Source organism: Littorina saxatilis, linkage group LG6, assembly GCF_037325665.1.
Source record: "Littorina saxatilis isolate snail1 linkage group LG6, US_GU_Lsax_2.0, whole genome shotgun sequence".
Taxonomy (NCBI): Eukaryota; Metazoa; Mollusca; class Gastropoda; order Littorinimorpha; family Littorinidae; genus Littorina; species Littorina saxatilis.
The window spans coordinates 39,627,550-39,650,454 of NC_090250.1; the positions used below are offsets into that span (position 1 = coordinate 39,627,550).

A 22,905-nucleotide genomic window follows, 5' to 3' on the forward strand; every position below is an offset into this window, starting at 1 on the left:
GGTTATGCTAAAACCTTGAAGTCACAAGGAAAGCTTTTTGTGTCCTGAGCAGTAGTAAATTTCACAAATTTTGTGAGAGGAGTGAATGAGCATTTTCATCGTATTTGCAGCTGTCTTTCTGTGTTTCCAGCAATTATGAATCTATTGAATGCCAAACATACTCAATAGCCCATGTTATTTTAAAACTTACCATCCTTTGTGGCATCACTCTCCTCGGCCAAAACCTGGGCATAGCCAGTGATGATGTTCTGTGTGTACACCTCTGGCATTTCTGCGTGGTCATGGGAGAAGTAGCGCACATCGTTCGCGGTCCCACTCCGTCCCACAAAGTTCAAACGATCTGGAAGCAATTAAAATGCCATAATGTCAAAAAGTGTAAAGTCTCTATAGGAAAGTGTGTGTATGTATGGCAGAGCTCCCCAAGGCCGAAAACATCAGGTCTCATAACGGAAAAAGAGGATTTCATAAAATGGGGGTAAATTTACTTAGGTTATGAACAAAAAGTCTGAAACATCCATGCAGGTCTGAAACAGAGGGAAGTCTTAAAAGGGAGGGGGGAGGGGGGTCCACTTTATCAATAATGTAAGGCTTCTTTTTAAGCCTACTGTCTATATGATACTTACCGAGACAGTACTATTCTTGCACATTATCTATTATAGGCCGAAAAAATTGGACAAAACGCTGAGTGGGTACAATTATCTCCCATAACCATGCGCCACCGTGGATCCCAAGCACTGTCCGAGTGCTTCCCCCTTACAGGATGTAGGTGGCGCGTCCTCTTTCTTTATGAGCTGCAGACCCTCAAAAAGCCCATAACATATCAAGAGGGGAGGCGGGAGGGAAACTCTAATAGTACTGTCTCGGTAAGTATCATATAGACAGTAGGCTTAAAAAGAAGCCTTACAGTCAATATAACACTTACCTCGACAGTACTATTCTTGCACAGAATACCAGAGTGGTGTGAGGGTGATATGTAGAGTATTAAACTCCTTAATCAAAATCACTTAAATCCAAGGATTAAGATACCCAGGCAATTTTCGAACAGTACTACCGTAAAAGAAAATATACCCAAGAAACATACCTTAGACTGACGTGACCATGCTTGCAACCACTGCTGTGTGGTGAACTCAATGTCAAAGTCCAGGCCACTCAAAGCTTGAATACCACTGAGTCTACGGCAAGTGGCTAAAGCGATGAGGAACAATTAGTCTTAAAAATCAGCAACTTGATACTGATGCCTGCCAGGGGTTCAAACTCATTGCTACGCAGGAGTTTGAGGACCAGAAAGACATCCCCCTTGGGAAATGAAACCAGAGGTTTAGACACCGCTGCATTGCTAATACCCGAAAGGACATTAGCGATGAGGGAGGACCTGATCAAGTGTTCAGTTCTGCGACCAGTAGCGGCCGCAATCGTGGAAGCGATGGCAGATCTGTATCCAAGAAGAGTCTTAGAAGAAAGACTCTTCTTTTGATACACTTCCACCAGGAAGTTGGCCAAGTCCTGTGTTGAGGGATAAAGCGGCTTTATCCCCTTGGACAAGGCGAAGGTGGCCCAAGCTCTCCAGCGTAAGTCGTAGAGCTGATTAGTTGATCGCCTCTTAGCGTTCAAGGAAAACTCTACTGAACTCTTGTGCAATCCTAGTGCAAGCAGTTTGGAGCGCACAAGAGCCATGCGGTCAAGCACAGACTCTCTGGACGTGGATGAGGGAGGCATGATCGAGGCTGGAGCAGACCTCCCCCGTCCAGATCCAGAGGTAGAGGGTCTACGTGGGTGAGACCGCGAAGATCTGGAAACCACGGAGCTGTTGGCCAGTAAGGCGCGACCAAAATCAGTCTTGGTCGTTCCTGCAGATATTTTGCCAGCACCCTCGGAATCAGAGATGTCGGGGGATAGGCGTAAGCATCGAGGAGCCTCCACAAGAGAGTGAATGCGTCCAAGTGGAACGCATTCATGTCTCGAAAGGGGCTGACGTACCTGGGAAGCCGAGCGCTGAATCGAGTTACGAACAGATCGATCAGAGGACGGTCCCACCTTGCCCACAGACGCTGTAGAACGTTGTGAGCGATGGTCCATTCTGTGGAGAGAACCTGATCGCCCCGACTGAGAATGTCGGCCAGGGCGTTCAGTTTCCCCGGAACGAACTGGACTGACATCCGGACCTGATTGGTCTGGCACCAGAGCAGAATCTCCTCCGCCAACAGGGAGAGGGACCGAGAATTGGTGCCCCCCTGGTGGCGAAGGTAAGCTAAGCATGTGGTGTTGTTGTCCCCGTTGAAAATCAGAGGGGCCAAGGACAGGCCGAATGGGAGGGCCCGAAACTCGAACACCGTGCCCTCCCAAACGAACCGGAGCAGATGTCGGTACCCCGGGGCCACCAGGATGTGGAAGTAAGCATCCTGGAGGTCCCAGACATGGCCCAATCGTTTGGCCGGATGGCCAACCGGACCGACGAAGGGGTTTCCATCTTGAACTTGCACCTGTGAAGGTACAAGTTCAAGGTGGAGAGGTCCAACACCGGCCTGAACCGGCCGTCCTTTTTGGGGACGGTGAACAGGCGGGAGCAGAAACCCCAGAGAAGGCTGAGAAAGGGGGTAGACCGCCTTCTTCTCGACCAACGAGTTCACCTCGTCCTGAAGAGCCTGCCATCTGGCAGGCTCTCGAGGAGGGGGGAACGTCCAAGGTAGAGCGGACAATGGAGGTTGTGACGACAGCGGTAGAGAAAACCCCGACCACACCACCCTCAAGAAAAACTGGTTGGAGACCAGTCTGCCCCACATGCCGCGGGCCCGAAAAAAGGGAACCGCCGGACGAAAGAGGGGCAACTTGAGGGGGCGTCAACGTAGGGCCGGGACTCACTGAAAATTCTGCTGGCGGGCAGGCGCAGGCTTGCGACCACCCCCCCTGGTGGTGCTGCTTCCCCTTACCTGTCTGAGCACCCTTCGTCTTGCTTGGGAACGCAACAGGCGCCTAAGAGGAGGAAGAAGGAGGCAGTGAAACTGGCTTCTTCTTCTTCTTCTGAGGCTGGGAGCTGGAGGTGACTGTAGCACTTCTCTTACTCCCCGCCGCCGTCGCCGAAGCAGCGAGGCCAACCATCAGAGAATCAGTGTTCCTCTGGCGTGTGGACTCCACCACAGAACGAACAGTGTCCGGATGAAAGAGGGAAGAAGGCTGAGGAAACGTGTTCCTCAGACTCTTCCTCATATCCGGAGGCACTATAGAAGTAGGCAGAAAATGATCACGGAACAGGGCCAATAAAGTGGACCCGTGTTCCAATGGCCAATTCTGCCGCAGACGTCACGCACGATCGCACGGCATGCAAAGCCCGATCCACTCGAACCGTGTCAAGGACCCGAGTGGAATCGGACTCTGCCCGATTGGGAGGGTCCAACAGTGTGGACAGCGTGCTCATCCATGTCAAGGCCTGTGATTGGGCCTCGACTGTGGACGAAACGGTGGCCTCAAGATTGTGGAACGAAGCAGAGCTCAGTTCCACCTTCTTGACCGAAGGCACCTCCCCAACGAACACATCACCGTCAGCCCCACCCTAAACACTCGAAGTCTGGAAAGGGAGAGTTCGAGAGTCAAAGGGAAAAGGGAGGGACGAAACAGATTGGACACGAGGAAACAGTGGAGGTGCGCCTCCCAAAGGAAAGCATGGCACTGAACCCGCGTCCTCCCGAGGAACATAGGTCGCGTTTGCACGTGAATCTGTACTCCTCAGGCGATGTGCTGCCGCTTCCACCGTGGCACTTAGACTAGGGTGGAACGCGAATTGCCGGCGGCCGGATCGTTCATAAAACGAGCCGCCGGCAGACGCGGCGTGAGCCTCCCGCGCCCGGGCCGAAGCGGACTCAAAGGACGAGAGGGCGTCTCAGGGAAGGACGTCCTGAAACTGTTCAAACGTCCTTCTAGCTGTGCGAGGACGAGCCTCCTGCCTCTCGTCCTCAGACCCCGGGTCCACGTCCTGTGTGTCAACACTAGACGACAGACGCTTAAGAGAGGCATCCGTGACGTCAAGACGCCGCGTGATGTCTGTCATGTACTGTTGGAAAGTACGAAGCATAGCTTCGGAAGTTCCATCAGAAACCGGCAAGGGTAGAGGTTCAGTGTTAACCTCAGGGCGACCCTGATCCTCCTCCCTATCGTCCTCCGACTCACTCTCCTCTTCACTTCCCGACAACTCCTCAAAAGCAGGAGTGTAGGGAGCTTGAGGGGGAAGAGCCGAAAGCGATGAAGCAGGCTGTGAAGAAACGCCCACAGAAGCAAGAGGCCGCGAAGACCCCTGCCCCAAAGACGAAACGTCTCCAGCAGCCGAAGGGGGAGAAAAACAACAACCCTGCGACTGTTGGGTCAGCCCAGCCAACGAACCCCCGCCATTTATAGACTGAACAGGAACCCATGGGGTCTGATCAGAAAAGAAATGGTCCGGTCCGGTCGGGGGTGCCGATCCGGTCCGGTAGGGTGGTCCGGTCCGGTGCCGTACCATCCGGAGGTCCCGTTCAGCACCGAACCATCGTACCCAACGAAGTGTTCGGGTGGTTAGGTCCGGACGTGGACATACCGTACCATCCGGACCCGTAGGTCCGGTGGTCCGGTATGGTCCGGTTCGGTGCCAGACCATCCAGACCAACAGAGGTGGTCGGGTGGTCCCGCACCGGACCATCCGGACCCGTAGGTCCGGACCCGTAGGTCCGGTACCATCCGGAGGTCCTGTTCGGCACCGAACCATCCGTACGCACAGAAGTGTTCGGGTGGTTCGGTCCGGGCGTGGACGTACGTACCGTACCATCCGGACCCGTAGGTCCGGTTCGGTGCCAGACCATCCGGACCAACAGAGGTGGTCGGGTGGTCCGGACCGGTCCGGTAGGGTGGTCCGGTGTTCCGGTCCGGTGTTCCGGTCCGGTCCCGTACCATCCGGAGGTCCCGTTCGGTACCGAACCATCCGTACCCACAGAAGTGTTCGGGTGGCTCGGTCCGGACGTGGACACACCGTACCATCCGGACCCGTAAGTCCGGTATGGTCCGGTTCGGTGCCAGACCATCCGGACCAACAGAGGTGGTCGGGTGGTCCGGTCCGGACCGGACCACCGGTCCAGCACCGGACCATCCGGACCCGTAGGTCCGGTCCGGTCCCGCACCATCCGGAGGTCCCGTTCGGCACCGAACCACCCGTACCCACAGAAGTGTTCGGGTGGCTCGGTCCGGACGTGGACATACCGTACCATCCGGACCCGTAGGTCCGGTTCGGTGCCAGACCATCCGGACCAACAGAGGTGGTCGGGTGGTCCGGACCGATCCGGTAGGGTGGTCCGGTGTTCCGGTCCTGTCCCATACCATCCGGAGGTCCCGTACGGCACCGAACCATCCGTACCCACTGAAGTGTTCGGTCCGGACGTGGACCTACCGTACCATCCGGACCCGTAGGTCCGGTGGTCCGGTATGGTCCGGTTCGGTGACAGACCATCCGGACCAACAGAGGTGGTCGGGTGGTCCGGTACCGGACCATCCGAACCCGTAGATTCGGTCCGGTCCCGTACCATCCGGAGGTCCCGTTCGGTACCGAACCATCCGTACCCACAGAAGTGTTCGGGTGGCTCGGTCCGGACGTGGACATACCGTACCATCCGGACCCGTAGGTCCGGCATGGTCCGGTTCGGTGCCAGACCACCCGGACCAACAGAGGTGGTCGAGTGGTCCGGTCCCGACCGAAACACTGGTCCCGTACCGTACCATCCGGACCCGTAGGTCCGGGGGGTCCGGCAAGGGCCAGAGGTACTGTCCCGCACCGGACCCTAAGGTCCGGTACGGTCCCGTACCATGGGTCCCGTCCGGACCAAACCCGGAGGTCAAGTCCAGTCGGGACCCGTGGGTCCGGTTCGATCCCGACCCGTAAGCCTGGAACGTTCCGGACCCTTGGTCCGGACCATCCGTCACCCGAACACCAGACGCTAAGGAATGGCGTGGGGTCAAGACGGTCCGGTCGGAGGTGTCGGTCTGAGCAACAGAAACAATGTTCCCGTCGCCCTGACCATTCGACAGAAGTACCACGTTCTGTCGAACACCTCCACGTCCAGTAACTAGTCGGCCGGAGCGTTTCAAGAGGGACAGCCACCAGTCACACGGACGTCAGAGGGAACCGTAGTAGCAGTGGTCGTAGGCACGAAGCCTGAAACCCCTGCCCCCACAGGACCGCCCTGAACGGGGTCAATTCGCATCCCAACCCCAGCGGGGAGGGAATTCAGAGACCCCGTCATCTCCTCCGATCTCCCCCCCCAGGAGGCCGAAACTACTGTCAAAACAGCAGCAGACGACCCAGCGAGGGAGTTCAGAGGAGGACCCGTGTCCCTCCTGGCTTCCACAGCGGTGGAAACCGAGGAGGGCACAGGAGAGGCACCGGAAAAAGAAAGATTTTAATGCCAACTGCACCCGGTGTTCCCAGGCGGTCACCCATCCAAGTACTAACCGGGCCCGACGTTGCTTAACTTCGGTGGTCGGACGAGAACCGGTGTTTTCAACGTGGTATGGCCGTTGGCTGTCAAAACCTGAGTCTCTCCAGTAGCCCCTAGATCGGATTCACCAACCCCCAAAGAGGGTTGGGAATCGACCTGCCCCCGGATTCGAGCCAGGGGGGAGAAGGAAACCTTCCCCCCAGGCTCGAAACCGGGAGGAGCTGAAGCCTGAGACTGAGGGCCGGACAACGGCGTCGAAGGGGGGGAAGCCTGTTCCACTGAAGGAGAAGGAGAAAGAAGCTTTTTCTTTCCCCTCGAACTTCCCCGAACCTTCGACGGCGCAGCCCCGCCCGAAGTCCCAGGCTCAAGCCCAGCCTGTTTGAGCAAGCTCGCATTGAGCTTGCTCAAACAGGCTTTCTCCGCCCTCCCTCGCCGCAAACGCAAAGCGTTTGGGGAGGGAGAGTCGGAGCGCCGAAAGATCCCCTTCTCCGTGCGTAAAACATGACGCTGGGCGCCCGGAGAAGGGTTGCCCCCGGCAGACTCTGGTTCCGTAGAACCAGAGCCCAAAACAGGACGAGACATCCTACCTCGCCCTGTACGTACCCTTAAAGACCGAGAATTAACAAAATTCAAAGAAAATTTAGGTCAATACTCAAGTGAATGCGGCGAAACGAGAAGCAGACGACCGGTCACCACGAAGTAGGACGGGAGGCACGCCGAGTCCGCCACACAAAAACGGAGGCACAAGTTGAAGGAAACACAACGTAGCCTCAAGCCAGAAGTGGAATAACACACAATAATCCAACAGGTGATAGTCCACACAGAAAAGGAGCCTCTTAGTCCAAAATAATCCGGGAGCGTAGCAGAAACACAGCCGGTCTGACACGCGCGAAAAAAGAAAGAGGACGCGCCACCTACATCCTGTAAGGGGGAAGCACTCGGACAGTGCTTGGGATCCACGGTGGCGCATGGTTATGGGAGATAATTGTACCCACTCAGCGTTTTGTCCAATTTTTTCGGCCTATAATAGATAATGTGCAAGAATAGTACTGTCGAGGTAAGTGTTATATTGACAGATCTCTCACAGCCTTTTATCATCAAGATTCCAAAGCTTTTCCCAAAGAGTATGTCCATTTTCGCCAATAGAAGGGGCCCGGCACAACAAATAAACATTTGCACCGGCTGTAAGACTGATGTACAATCAGGCAAATCTCATCAACTAGGACATGATAACCTCAATCCCAACAGAGTCTTAGACTACCTTTCAAGTGTATGACCCCCTTGTGTTTATTCCAAACTTGAAACATTCTGAGACATTCAGTCTCCAAGATAACAAGTCAGCACACAATGTTATTTTGCTCCAGCTTAGATGAATGTTCTTCTTACCAATGACATCTTGACCACATGAGAAGTCTTTGTTAAAGTCCTGCCATGCTTTCAGGCTTTTTGCTCGGGACTTCTCTTCTCCCACCTTCTTCTGTGCAAGTAGTTTATCTGTGTTCATAGAAACACAGCAGTATCATATATTTGTACAAAGGAAATTGCATTCTGCCTTAATTGTTCACATACTGTATTTGACGGACTACAAGCCGCGACTTTTTTTAAAAAAAAATTCGCATTGCGGCTTATAAAAAGATGCGGCTAAAACGTTACCTAAACTTGAATAGCATTCACCTAATGGAAGTCGCCGCGGATTTTCATTTCGCTCGATTAGCGATTACCGGTACTTTATTAGCTCTCTACTCAAGACTCGGCGCTTTTCTCTTTCTTTCGCGAATCTTCGTTTGTCAACAAGTCGTCGTGACAAGATAGCGAACAGAGAAACACCGGATGTATCAGGATCTCGCGCGCGTGAGATTTCGTTTTTGTGTGTCTCGCGATAGTTGGAGGAGCGAGAGCCGCCATGTTGTGTTTTCGTCTGCTCGAAATGTGCGTAAAAGTCGTAAATCATCCCAAAAAAGCTTATTCCGGGCGGGACTACATGTGTGTGCTGGTTACAAATTGTGTGTGAGATATTTTTCTTCAAACTTTTTCACTTTTCTTCTTTGTTTCACTTATTCTCAGAGCCGATTTTGCCAAGTACCGTACTTTCGTTTGCCTGGTTGTTTTGATTGATTGACACGATCTGATTATATTTTTTTCGACGGCGGCTAATACAGTGACGCGGCCTATACGTGGCTCGTCCCAATTTTTTTGTTAAAAGTCGGGGGTGTGGCTTATAAAACGGTGCGTCTTGTAATCCGTCAAATACGGTACTTACTTAATTTAATAACACATTTGTGTGTCTTAATCAATGGTTTTCATAGACTTTCAAGCCCAGGTAGCTAGTGTGCCTGTTCAAAAGTTAACTGGTCAAGCTTAAAGCAATGTATCATAACTGAGCCTGAGCAGTTCACAGGTTTACAAAACCACAGATTAATACATCCACAAAAAGTCGTCCAGTATAATAGGATCTTCCAATTATAGCAAATTCAGAACAGAAAACTTATCCGTCACCACGTAAGTCAGTGACTTGTCTATTCAACTCATCCCAATTTAAGCTCTTCTAATCTTCCCTCCCAATAAATGTATACAGTAATGCATCCATAAAAATACAACAAGAAAAGAAAATTTAAACTTGTTTTTAGAGTTCATGTATCCATACATTTAGTAACACTACTTTTCCATCCATTTGACCATCTCCCTCCACGAGTCACACACAACAATCAAACTTATAGACACGCAAGCACAAATTTTCATATCACACAAGAAATTGTACACATCACACCTTGCTTCTCCCTGGCCAGCTGAGCTGCTATGGTAGCGTGAGGGTTCACCAGGCTTGATATTGGGTGCACAATTTTTTGCGGGGTGACAGAGCATGCCTCTATGTTGGTAGACTATGCAGAACAAAAAGTCAAAGCAATAATGTGCAACGTAAATCAAAAGTAAATTGAAACAACAACAAAAATGTACTCAAAGGGTGAAAGAGGATTATATTGCAAGGTAAACTTCTTCTCACGGCTAACTCAGGTGCAAAGTGGGAATACATGTATCAGGTATCCTTGTACAGTGTTCATCAAATATTGTCATTGCGGTTATGCAACAAGCAAAACAACAACAAAATAAGCAATTACAAAAAAATCAGACCAGGAGACACAAGGGTATATCTTAGAATGGAATCAAAGTGTCAGATGAATATGCACAGGCACACCAAACAGATTAACACTTTCGCGACGGGACACTGATAAATCAGTACCAGCGCTGACACGCCCATGGACGGGAAGCGCATTTTTCAGTACCAGCCATAGAGGGTACACGACTCGTGATTGCTTCCCGGTTTTTGAAGCTTGCAAATAAATTGAGTTGTTTCCCTTGATACACTTGGCGTCCCCTTCTGCCATTTGCAAATCCGCCTGATTTGTGTGCGTTTTTGAGGAAAAAAAATGAATCAAAGGCGAGCCTTGTCTCGGGAGGAGATTCTCCGGATGTTGGACCTAGAGGATCCCGTAGAGCATGATTCGGACGTATCGTTTTCGCCTCACGAAAGCGATACAAGCAGTGAAAGTGAGGAAGAAACAGTCCCGTTGTTGCTAGTACGAGTCGGCAAACTACACGTGGTTGGCGGTGATACTGCTAGACGAACATGTATCTCGGAATCGTGCAGGAGCTATGGGGGCGTGGCAGCACTGATAACAATGGATGGCTGGAGCCTTCAAATCCTTTTGGAATTGTTCATAGGTGTACAGTTGGTACTTTGTTGTGAAAATGTGACTTATATTCAATATGGATTACCTAGACATCATTTGGTGAGTGTTAGATCTACAGTTTTGTTTCATTTGAGTCAGGATGCTGTGAGTGAATGCGTGATTTGCTTGTTTTTTTCTTTGTACTGTCTCCTTATTTCTGTGTACAATGTTAACAATATTTCAGCTAATTCATAGGTTTTACACCTTGTTTGGTTATAACATTATTTATAATACTTTCTGTTAAAAAATAACTTTTAAAAAAAGCAGTAGAAAATAAAACACACACAAAAAAACGTTAAAAAACACAAATTATCCCCCTTTCACCCCCCTTTGCTAAAACAAATCGCGTGACAAACTTATAAATAGCACGACTGAACTGGGCATCCATTTTTGAATTAGTACACAAAATTTGGTGGTGATTGGACTTAATTCAAGCTTGCTAGACAGATTTCTTTACAGTTACTGATTTTTGGGAAGTTTCTTGGTGGCAAGCTTGGGCAGGCAGGACGTAAACGCCGTGGCAGTGCTAGTCACAATAGTGTTAACAAGGATACATTTAAAATTAAAATAAAAACACATATCTTCTCTCTACCATAGCAGTCTAATACCACAGTCAGAAATATTAATTACTAACACTACTATAAATTTTAAAAAAAATTAAAAATTAAAAAATAAGAACTCACTTGTTCCCCAAGTGGGGTCATGGTCGGCGAGCCAGTGTGAGCACGGGACAACATGCGAGCTTCTCTCAGCAACTCAGAATTGGCTGTGGTTGCTGTATCGGCAGTGTTGAGCGGTGAGTTGTGAACGTTCTCTGTCTCCACGCCAAGTCTCTTCAGCTCTATCTCATAATCATTGTCATCCATATGTCCCAGTTGTAAACGTTCCACTACAGGCGGGTCCTTCTTCAGTATACCCTGAGAAACAAGCATATGTTGATAGATCTGAAAAAGTGCTGCAGAAAAGATGAATTTCTGTGCGTACAAAGAACACAAGTAAAGACACTGTCATGTCAAGAAAACAGTTTTTATTTAGGAAGTTGCTTAAAGGCACAGTAAGCCTCCCGTAAACCATCACAGATACTATTATGGTTTTACACACAGTACAAACACCCTTTCATTTAAACACTCACCGCTTGAGAACATCCTAGGTGCCCTCCGTAAGGAGCAAGCAATTTTCAAAGAATTTATTTTTGCGTGGTTTATCTTATCCCTGAGCCATCGTGAACCCGTGTGATCCAGTTTCCCTTTTTCACAATGTTGTCGTCAGTTTGTAATTCGCTGTGAGCTTATCTGCAATAGCACGTTATTATGTACCTGACAGACTACGCACGAAACAAACGGCTGTGGTTCACAAGAACTCTAGCGATGGCTTTTGACTGTTCAGAGGAACTGGCGATAGGCATAAACCGTCGTCTGCTACGAGAACCACGACCTTGCGTGACCCTGCTTCCGGGCTTTTCTTTTTTCAAACTTTCAAAACTTCGAATTGTACTGATCTTGTCTTGATGAAAAAAGAATTCTTTTATGATTTAAGAATGGTTGTGTAACAAGCTGTCAATTTATTATTTAGATTTTAAAAGTTAGGTCTAGCACCAAATCGCACCACGGTCCGATTGTGTGAGGAGACAATCCGCAAAATTAATTCTTTGAAAATTGCTCGCTGACGTAGGGCACCTAGGATGTTCCCGTTCGGTAAGCGTTCAAATGGAAGGGTGTCTGTACTGTGTGTAAAAGCCTGACAGTATCTGTGATGGTTTACGGGAGGCTTACTGTGCCAATTTAAAGCTCAGAGCTAGAATAGTAAATACTCAGGTCTTCCGTGGGTTGTTTCTGCACGTACGACATAGTTAGAGGCATTAACACAGAAAAGGTGCAACAAAACACACAAGCTTTGCAAAGCACAAGACATTGCATTGTAAATGTACGCTATGGTTTGAGGCATTAACACAGAAAAGGGGCAACAAAACACACAAGCTTTGCAAAGCACAAGACATTGCATTGTAAATGTACGCTATGGTTTGAGAAAGTTTAACAGGCATAACGTTTTCTATTTCAAGGCATCGGTAAAGCAGAAATGAAGATCAAAGAATCTGGTGACAAAGAATGAGCATGGGTGGGACTGAAAAATGTCATGAATCCTGAAGAATTTTAAGGGGGGGGGGGGGGGGGGGGTCTGGGGTCCCCAGATGCTGAAGGATTTGTATAATTAACAACCAAAAAAACGTCACCGCAGACATTATGAATCCAGATTTCCGGCATATACCGGATGAATCCCACCCATGAATGAGGTGATGGAGAAGTAGCACAGAAGAAGAAACAGATTAAGCATGCTTTATTAGTTAGTCTGTTCAAGTCACAAAATCAAATTTGAAAGTGCTCACTTTGTTCAAGTCATTGCGCCAGTCAAAAGAGGAGTCTCTCCATGTTGAAGTGTGCTCCCTGATGCGAACAGATGGCGCAGACCTTGTGCGGTTCCTCTGCTGAGAGGAAGCAGACAGGGGTTTTGTGGAACTTGCCCATCGGGTCTGGCGTTGAGGCTTTGGTTTGCGTGGGGTCGAAGCCTTCACTAGGATTTCCTTTGCTTCCTGCTTCATAAACTCCTTTCCAAAACGCTGAAACAATTTACAATAGGTATTAACATCAGAAATACCAATAAAAATAAAATACAGTGCAATTTAAGCAAACACACACCTGAAAGAAGAATTACATTCTTTGGTCTTCATAACATATACACAATATAGTATATGAAACACAGCCTTCGTTTCAATGTCACTTTGACAGATCAAACTTTTTCCAATTAATTCTACAAGTCCAAGATTGCAACAACTTTTTAAAGTAAATTTACTCTTTCTAAACATAGTCTTCACATATCATATACACACAAACGCGTACACTCTCTCTCTCCTCTCTCTCTCATGCACATATGATTTCAAACACACACACACACACACACAGGCACATTTCTACAACAAGATCAGTCAACATACTGGGCCGGAGTAAAGGGCGTGTTTGTTTGCCATGTACCAAGTGTACACTCTGCGAAGGCCCTCTCTTTGTTCCCCTGTCCGTTTTCTGTAACCATCAAAGACAAAATATTCAGTACACCACTTCTCTGGTTCATGCAGGTCTTAGAAAAAGATTTACTAATAGCAGCTCAGCTGCCGTTTACTTCATGCATATTTGATAAACTCATAAATTATGTATGTGACTGAGCAGCTGAGTGAGTTAAAGAATCATATGAATAAGTTCATGAAAGTTACATACTTACAACATACAGACTTCTTTCATTAAACATTACCCAGACATAGACAATGACTATACTCCTCAAATGGGGCATTCTATCTAAGTGATGGTGGATATAGTACGTGGCTTAACTAATCTTCCACGCATGAATGGACTAGCTGCTTTCACTCCGACTTCATAGTGCTTTCCATGCATGGCTGACCTCTATGACAAAAAGCTAGCACAACAAACTATACTGGACAAAATGGTCTCCTCTACTACTCAGTGAAAGACCTGTCTCTCTCTCTGTATACATGTGCATACAAATTACAACAGTATTTTTTCTGTTCCTGATAGTCTTCTTTTTATATTTAGTCAAGTTTTGACTAAATATTTTAACATCGAGGGGGAATCGAAACGAGGGTCGTGGTGTATGTGCGTGTGTGTGTCTGTGTGTCTGTGTGTAGAGCGATTCAGACTAAACTACTGGACCGATCTTTATGAAATTTGACATGAGAGTTCCTGGGTATGAAATCCCCGAACGTTTTTTTCATTTTTTTGATAAATGTCTTTGATGACGTCATATCCGGCTTTTCGTGAAAGTTGAGGCGGCACTGTCACGCCCTCATTTTTCAACCAAATTGGTTGAAATTTTGGTCAAGTAATCTTCGACGAAGCCCGGACTTCGGTATTGCATTTCAGCTTGGTGGCTTAAAAATTAATTAATGACTTTGGTCATTAAAAATCTGAAAATTGTAAAAAAAAATAAAAATTTATAAAACGATCCAAATTTACGTTTATCTTATTCTCCATCATTTGCTGATTCCAAAAACATATAAATATGTTATATTCGGATTAAAAACAAGCTCTGAAAATTAAATATATAAAAATGATTATCAAAATTAAATTGTCGAAATCAATTTAAAAACACTTTCATCTTATTCCTTGTCGGTTCCTGATTCCAAAAACATATAGATATGATATGTTTGGATTAAAAACACGCTCAGAAAGTTAAAACAAAGAGAGGTACAGAAAAGCGTGCTATCCTTCTTAGCGCAACTACTACCCCGCTCTTCTAATGTCAATTTCACTGCCTTTGCCATGAGCGGTGGACTGACGATGCTACGAGTATACGGTCTTGCTGAAAAATGGCATTGCGTTCAGTTTCATTCTGTGAGTTCGACAGCTACTTGACTAAATATTGTATTTTCGCCTTACGCGACTTGTTTCTTTCTTTTTTTAAAGTACATGTACTGTAGTTGCCCTAAGTGTGGTCTCTAGCTCTGCTAATATTAGAGTTTTTGTTTGTTTGCTAATAAATTGTATGACCATAATTATAATTTAGTGTCTCTTTCTCAGTCCCTTTTCTACAGCCTTAAACTACCATCAGTCATGCACATGTATGCAGCATTCAGTAAGGATACAGTATGCCAATATGACATAATTGACAAAATATTGTTCCCCGCACAGGACTTCTCAAACTTACTCCTTAATTTCACAGAGCATCTTGACCAAGATGTTGTAGAACTTAGTGTCCCGCTGAGCTTGGTCCCTGGAGAAAAAAGTCAAAGGCAGAAATGATAACATTAACTAGTAGATGTCTCATGTCTTAGTAAACTACAGACTGACAGCTGTCAAAATTTAAAAGGTTTCATCCATCAGTTTGCATAATCTCTTTTTTCTCTGTTTCCTTCTCTCCATTTTGCCCGAGAACTGCAAAATGCACTGTGACCTACTTGAAATTGTGTGTTTTTGAAGAGACTGTGTGAGTACGCGTGTCTGTGTTTGTATCTGTCTGTTTTCCTGTGCACATGTCAATGTGTGTATGCATATATATGTGAATGTTTTGAAAGTGTCTGAACAAATTCTAAAAAATATGGGACAGCTGCAGATCACTAATAATACTCAAACAGCGACAACCCAGAGTGCTAAAACAAACAAATCTTTCCATTAACAATGCCCTTGGATAAGTTAGTCAGAGCTATAGATATTAATCATGGAGACTGAGGACAGATTCTGTCCAATACAGTGAAACCCCCCTTTTAAGACTTCACCCCTACCCACCCCCTTATTTCAGAAGTCTCCCCCTTTAAGACCATGCATGGCGGGGATGTAGCTCAGTCGGTAGCGTGCTGGATTTGTATCCAGTTGGCCGCTGTCAGCATGAGTTCGTCCCCACGTAAAAGCCGTGGGAGTTTCAGCCCATGAACGAACAAACAAACAGACCATGCATGTTCACATGTTCTGGTCATAAAACCTTATGTTTGTCTTCAACTTCAAATTCCTTCCTTTTTAAGACCTGATTTTCTCAAACTTTTAGGGGTGTCAAAAGGGGGGTTCCACTTCCACTGTACCATGTGTTCCAGAACACTTACACAAGGTCCTTAGCTTTGCCAGTGAGATGAGCCAGTTTGAGGTCATTGTGATGTCGTTCTACAGCAAACAGCATGTCCTTGAACTCTGGGGTCACCAACAACTTCACAACACAACAGTCATTAATTACTAAGTTATAGTGAGCAAGAACTTACATCAAGTAATAAACCAAGTTAGGACACATAACTTCATGCTAAAATTCACACACACAAAAACAAAGAAAAACACAATTAAGCCAACAACTGAAAAGGCAACATCCACCACAACATTAACAATTGCCCACAATAACAATTTCTAATTTTATAAATTATAGACCCCTGTTTGGTCTTAATTATTCTCAACATAAATGTGTAACACTAACACATGTTATATTATCCTTTCCTTCTAAGTCTGTTCATCGAGCCATTTCCTGTCTTAATTTCTCTACCTGTAAATGTATTTTCCATATAAAGTGACTCCAGATTGTCAAAACAAGTAATTCTATGACATAGTCTACAATTGTGTATACATACTTTCTATTCTGTATTATGGTCAATTTGCAAAATATCAAGACCTGTGGATATTTGATCATATGAGTGATCCCAGTCTTCACAGAATATTTGAATGTAACATGCAACATTTAGCTTACCTTGGACCGTTTCAATGTCCGAAGGCCCATCTCCAAATCGTCCAATCCCGCGATCTTGGGTTGCACTGACACAGCCATCTTTCTCGTTCTAATCTTTTCAACTTGAATCAATCAATACAGCGAGAACCTGTTGCACGTCACTGCATGTGCGTGGCGAATTATCACAGCTGTCCCTGTCATGCTAAGTTCCCGACAGCATGTTTGCAATTTGTTCCAAACAGCAACAGACAGAGGCCATTCAATAACTTGGAGCCGAGCCATCTTATCGATGCTTTTATCTGATCTGCACTTGTGTGTGTGTCAACACGGGTTTTGTTCCCTGTGCCAAGTCAAAAACAGAGTTCCATGTTTCTCTGATGCATGACCGTTGTCTTGAAACACGAGCCAAACACACACGCGTACATCAAAAACACCATCTACTGAAGAAAACCAAAGCTAGGAAGATTCAAAAACTTTCTATTCGGGCTGGAACAAGTTTTCAGCACGCGTCGACACCATTTTGATTTTTTGTAGGACTGCACTGCCGTATTTTCCCCACTTTCATTTGGATTAACCACCTTGTCCAGGGATTAACGGGCAATTAGTTATTGTTGGAACACATTGGCCGCCACGGTCCGACGCACTGAAGCGTGATGGGACTTTTCCGACGGCTAATGAAGTTGCCTGCGGCTCGCCACCACATTCAACTTGACGACCGAACTGCTTGATCACGTGACCATCACAAGCTCGCACTCCGGGGGTTGTGTCAAAATGACGGCTTGGAACTTCTTTTGCTTGTGAAAAAGAGGTCTTTTCAAAGCAATCACAAAATCAGGGATGCTGGTAGGATCGTGTTCTTCGGAAAATGTACCAGATTGGTCTCGTCTCAATAAACAAGTCGCGTAAGGCGAAAATACAACATTTAGTCGGTCAACCGGTCAAAGTCACGGAATGAACTGAACTGAACGCACTGCTTTTTTTTTCACCAAGAGCGTATACTCGTAGCATCGTCAGTCCACCGCTCGTGGAAAAGGCAGTGACATTGACAAGCCAGAATAGCGCGGTAGTGGTTGCGCTGAGCAGGTTAGCACGCTTTTCTGTATCTCTATTCTTTTTAACTTTCTGAGCTTGGTTTTAATCCAAACATATCATATCTATATATTTTTGGAATCAGCTAGAAGCGACAAGGCATAAGATGCAGGTGCAAACGGGGCAATTAGGCTCCACGGGGCAATAGGCCCCAGTGCATGGAAATTGTGTTTATTTCAGTCAGACCTCATCAGTCATGTTAGAAGAAGCTTAAAAACCAATCAGAATTCACTTTACTTATTTATGCAAAGAATATCTGAGCCAAACAGGTAACAGTACACAGTTTACCAACCCTTTACAAACAGGAACCATTTTATGACCGCCAAAACCCATTTGGCAACTTTGTGAGTGGTTGTGACATCTATTCTTAAATCCACTCATTTGATTACTTCAAGGCCAGCCTGAACCTTTTCCCAGTTTGAAGTAAGTTGCATAAGTAATTCATGAGTTATCATCATTTTAATGGGTGGCATGTTTTTTTTTAATTTTGTTTTGTTTGGGGGGGGGGGGGGGGTACTTTGTACATGTTTGTGTGTGTGTGCTTTATGCATTCAGATTTATACATATGTAAGAGTGTATAATAAGTTGGTATATAATTAAAATTCTGTTGTTAATAAATTGTGTCTCGACTGATTGATGGGATTGTCGATTTTGTAAGTATCCTTTTAAACAGCAAACGGAAGTATAGTGTGTCACCACCGCCCCCCCCCCCCCCCTTCTCTCTCTCTCTCTCTCTCTCTCTCTCTCTCTCTCTCTCTCTCTCTCTCTCTCTCTCTCTCTCTCTCTCTCTCTCTCTCTCTCATATGCACACACACGCATTTACAATATACAGCCCATACTTGAATAACTGAGATTAACATAAGCACTCAAGCAATAACAGAGAGAAGAAATCTTCAAACCATTACATTTGTAACTACCCAAACTCACTGTAAGACTAAGAGACTGTATCTTTCTTCCCGATAACTCTTGGCGGCAGCCTCTTGAGTTGCTGTCCGCATGCGGACTCTCTGTGTCCTTGATTCCCTTAAACGTCCCCGATTGCGCTGACAAACAATGTTACGTAACACTGCCGCACCTGCTGGCCCTGCCCTGCCTCTTCTGACCGGTGGAGACGATGTTTAGCTCAGAGTTGAGACATGAGATAAGCGTACTTTGTTCGACCTGAGTATCGAAATGGACAGCTTTTGCAGAAAAAAAAGAAACAAAAAAACAAAACTGTTAAAAGACATGGACAAACGGTTATACTTGACGGACATGAATCATAAGTGAATAAAATACGTGGCTTATACCTACCATGCAATACAGTACAGTGTTAGTTTATTTATGGCATAAGGGGCAAATGTATAATGAGTTACACGTTTGGCATTTTTAAGAACTATAAATGCATACATGAATCGTCTAAAACATGATCAGGTATAAGAAAACATGATCAGGTATAAGAAAACAAACACGTACAGATACTCCGATTCACTCAATCACTCGTACTACCACGTGAATGTCACACACACACACACACTGACACACGCACGCACGCGCGTACGCACGCATGTACGTATGCACACACACACACACGCACAAACACACACATCTACAGACATACGCACGCACATTTTACACACATACGGCACACACATAGACCTAAGAAATACAAAAATAAAAACCAGCTGCATTCTAAGATTCGACCGGAGAATCTAGATCTCTGATTCAACTGATTCAGTTAGATCTGTAGTTGTTAGTCTTGCAGGAAAATCAATGGCGATTCTGACATCGATGTTGCGGGTAGTAGTCTACGTAAACTCATTATAAATGAAAGCACACAAATCAAGGACTCTTGTTGGAAAATACCATTGTTTTTGATTCCGATCCTTATTTTGTAGTCGAAATGTTTTGTGTGTGCAGAAATACAAATTTAGATCGATTGCAAGCGTTTTAGATTTCATTGTCAGTGTACGTGTGTCACTGTGTCGGAACTGTGCCTCTCGAAACATTCAGTTAGCGTTAGACCTATGCTTTTGCTTTATTTTTATGATGACTCCTTAATTCCTGAACCGAATCATTAAGCAGAGCCTCTTTGTAAACCGCCATAAAACAAAGTACCGTAATGTGCAATGCTGAAAGCGTAAATCTGACTTTTGAGAGGTTCCCTGAAATGCGTCAACTCGGCTAAGATTTAAAATCTACGAATGACGAACACAGTACGTGAACAGAGCAAACACATTGCTTGAAACTGTTTTGTTGCATAATGAAGCCTTGTTTGCAGCCACTTAAAAGTCTTATACGACAAGAATGTATTGCATAATTGATAAAAAGAACTTACCAGAGAACTTTCGTCAAGCCAGCGGCTGCTCACCGCTAGGAATTCTGGGTGGTTGAGCACTTTGAAACTTCCGGTTTACATTATGTTCCAAATAAGGATATCCTACTACGATTATGTTCCAAATAAGGATATCCTACTACGATGGAATACATCAATGAATTTTCAAACGGCTACACTTGCTCCGTCCTTTCTGATCGGAGGGGGGTGTTTTTTTGAAAGTGTTAGTGAATGGATTAAACATTTTAGCGGTCGAATCTCAATTTCTGTGAGAAAATGTAGACGAGGACCTTTAAGGAAATTAGGCTCCGTTGCTTTTTTGAACATATTCTGCGAAAATTGATAGACATAATATTCCACACAATTTTATGTAGGTTTACTTTATACACTGAGTCTAATTGCCCCATGATATTAAAGTTGGGCCGTTCCCATTTGAAGTCCCAAATTTTGAAAGTTTCAAAAAAAGGGGGGGGGGCTTAATGCCCCGTTTGCTCCCAATTGTTTTTAAATCGATTTCGGAAATTTAATTTTAATCATAATGTTCATATTTTGTAATTTTCAGAGCTTGTTTTTAATCCGAATATAACATATTTATATGTTTTTGGAATCAGAAAATGATGAAAAATAAGATGAAATTGTTTTTGGATCGTTTTATATAAAAAAAAGAAATTACAATTTTCAGATTTTTAATGATCAAACTCATTAATTAATTTGTGATCCTCCAAGCTGAAATGCAATACCAAAGTCCGGCCTTCGTCGAAGATTGCTTGGCCAAAATTTCAATCAATTTGATTCAAAAATGAGGGTGTGACAGTGCCGCCTCAACTTTTACAAAAAGCCGGATATGACGCCATCAAAGACATTTATTGAAAAAATGAAAAAAACACCTCTGGGGATATCATACCTAGGAACTCTCATGTAAAGTTTCATGAAGATCGGTCCAGTAGTTTTCTCTGAATCGCTCTACCCACACACACGCACACGCACACACGGCGCACACACACACAGACACTGACACACTGATACACCACGACCCTCGTCTCGATTCCCCCTCTATGTTAAAACATTTAGTCAAAACTTGACTAAATGTAAAAAAGATCGAATTGTCTCTAGCTCTCTCCGGCTTTGTCTCTCTCTAGCTCAGCCTCTCTCTTCGACTGATGTAACTCAGATAATTATGGGCCTCTTTTCTCTGTGTGTGTGTGTGTGTGTGGAGTGTGTGTGTGTGTGTGTCAGTGTGTGAGTGTGCGTGTGTGTGTGTGTGTGTGTGTGTGTGTGTCAGTGTGTGTGGTGTGTGTGTGTGTGTGGTCTCAGTTTGTGTCTGTCTGCGTGTCACAGTCTCATTTTGTACTGATGTGTGTGTGCGGCCAGTGTCATATGTCAGTGTTTTGTCACAGTTATGTGTGTCACGTTCGGCTGTCCGGCTTTCTTTTTGAGTGTCTGTCTATTAAGTATGTTTGCGGCTGCAAAAGTTCAGATTGTCGATCTTCAGTCAAAAAACTGCTACAGAATTCACTGGTTACGACATGTTGCAGGATCATATTAGGGCCCTGAGAATTTTTGGACTAGTAGTATACAAATTCCTTCTTATCTTACAGCCTTATTATCATGATAAAGCTTTGATTCAGTTGGGGATGTTTGGCCCTTGTCAGTGGTGCTAACCATGCATAGGGCACACACACACACACACACACACACACACAGACGCACGCGCGCGCACACACACACACACACACACACTGAGACGGAGTCTCGCCCTTTCAGTCCGTCGATCTTTAATCTCTGCCGGTAGGGGTCAGTGAAGCCGGTGACGTGCCTGTGTGTCCAGTGTGTGTGTGTGTGGGAGAAAAGGCATCGCACTTCGTCTTCTGCGTATTTATTTTTGATAATTATTAGCTTTTTATTAATTTCCCCATTTTTTCTGATTATTTAGAAGTTCCCTATACTCTCAAAATATTAATAAAGTAGATGTGTACTGCCGGGCAGTACATACCCCAAGCGAAGTCGTCCATCTGTGTGTACATGATTCTCTCTCTCTCTCTCTCTCTCTCTCTCTCTCTCTCTGTCTTAAAATGTGTCATCGATGACGTGTTTTCATACTTGCTAATGCGGCAGGCTAATCATGACGTCAAATTGAAACTTCTTGAAGTCTCTCAGAAAGGGACATGAAAACCATGTGGGGGTTACTGGTTTGGGCTGAAAAAAAACCCAACTCCACCTAAAATTCAAGCGCCTATGGGGCTGAATTATGCAGCATAAATTGTGAAACATCAGGATATCTCACACTTTCAATTCTGCCATCATGTCAAATCTGACAACAAACCTACCCACAAAATGTCATAAATATCGGTGTAGAATTGAGACTTAACGGTTTTTAACTGCCAAAAATAAGTTTTTTTGACTGGAATAGTTTGTCTTGAAATTCAGTTTGGGACAACGGACCCACCCACTAAATTTCATAAAGATAGGTGAAAATTTAAATGTAACGGTTTTTAACAGCCAAAATTATGTTTTTCTTCTGGAAAAGTATGGAGTGAAAATCAGTTGGGGACAACGAACCTACCCACAAAATTTCATAAATATCGATGAAGAATTGAGATTTAACGGTTTTTAACTGCCAAAAATAAGGTTTTTTGTCTGGAAAAGTATGTCTTAAAATTCAGTTTGGGACAACGGACCCACCCACTAAATTTCATAAAGATAGGTGAAGAATTGAAATTTAACGTTTTTTAACTGCCAAAATTATGTCTTTCTTCTGGAAAAGTATAGAGTGAAAATCAGTTGGGGACAACGAACCTACCCACAAAATTTCATAAATATCGGTGAAGAATTGAAATTTAACGGTTTTTAACTGCCAAAATTATGTTTTTCTTCTGGAAAAGTATGGAGTGAAAATAAGTTGGGGACAACAAACCTACCTTTAAAATTTCATAAGAATCAGTGAAGAAATAGGATTTAACGATTTTTTAACGGCCTTTAAATCATTGGTGATGTCATCATAACCCAGTCGTTGTAGTTGTCGTCGTAGTTGTTGGTGTTGTTGTTGTCATGTTCGTTGTCGTGATTGTTGTTGTTCTCGTGTTGTTGTTTTTGTTGTTGTTGTTGTTGTTGTTGTTGT

At 45.2% G+C, this 22,905-nt stretch overlaps 1 protein-coding gene and 1 non-coding gene across 3 annotated transcripts in view; both read right to left on the reverse strand.

The window, feature by feature from the left end:
• Positions 1 to 17,122, reverse strand: part of LOC138969193 (uncharacterized) — a 59,705-nt gene extending 42,583 nt beyond the window's left edge. For both annotated transcript variants that reach the window (XM_070341928.1, XM_070341927.1), the window contains exons 1-9: positions 16,406 to 17,122; positions 15,780 to 15,880; positions 14,891 to 14,956; positions 13,170 to 13,254; positions 12,564 to 12,794; positions 10,864 to 11,097; positions 9,220 to 9,331; positions 7,839 to 7,946; positions 191 to 340 (exon numbers count right to left, since the gene is read on the reverse strand). In XM_070341928.1, the coding sequence (XP_070198029.1) occupies positions 191 to 340; positions 7,839 to 7,946; positions 9,220 to 9,331; positions 10,864 to 11,097; positions 12,564 to 12,794; positions 13,170 to 13,254; positions 14,891 to 14,956; positions 15,780 to 15,880; positions 16,406 to 16,483 (1,165 nt within the window). In that variant the 5' untranslated portion in view covers positions 16,484 to 17,122. The remainder of the gene's footprint in view (positions 1 to 190; positions 341 to 7,838; positions 7,947 to 9,219; positions 9,332 to 10,863; positions 11,098 to 12,563; positions 12,795 to 13,169; positions 13,255 to 14,890; positions 14,957 to 15,779; positions 15,881 to 16,405) is intronic.
• On the reverse strand, positions 6,418 to 6,536 carry LOC138969814 (5S ribosomal RNA). Its single transcript, XR_011456608.1, has one exon. It is a non-coding gene; the product is annotated as a 5S ribosomal RNA (ribosomal RNA).
• Positions 17,123 to 22,905: the final 5,783 nt, after the last annotated feature.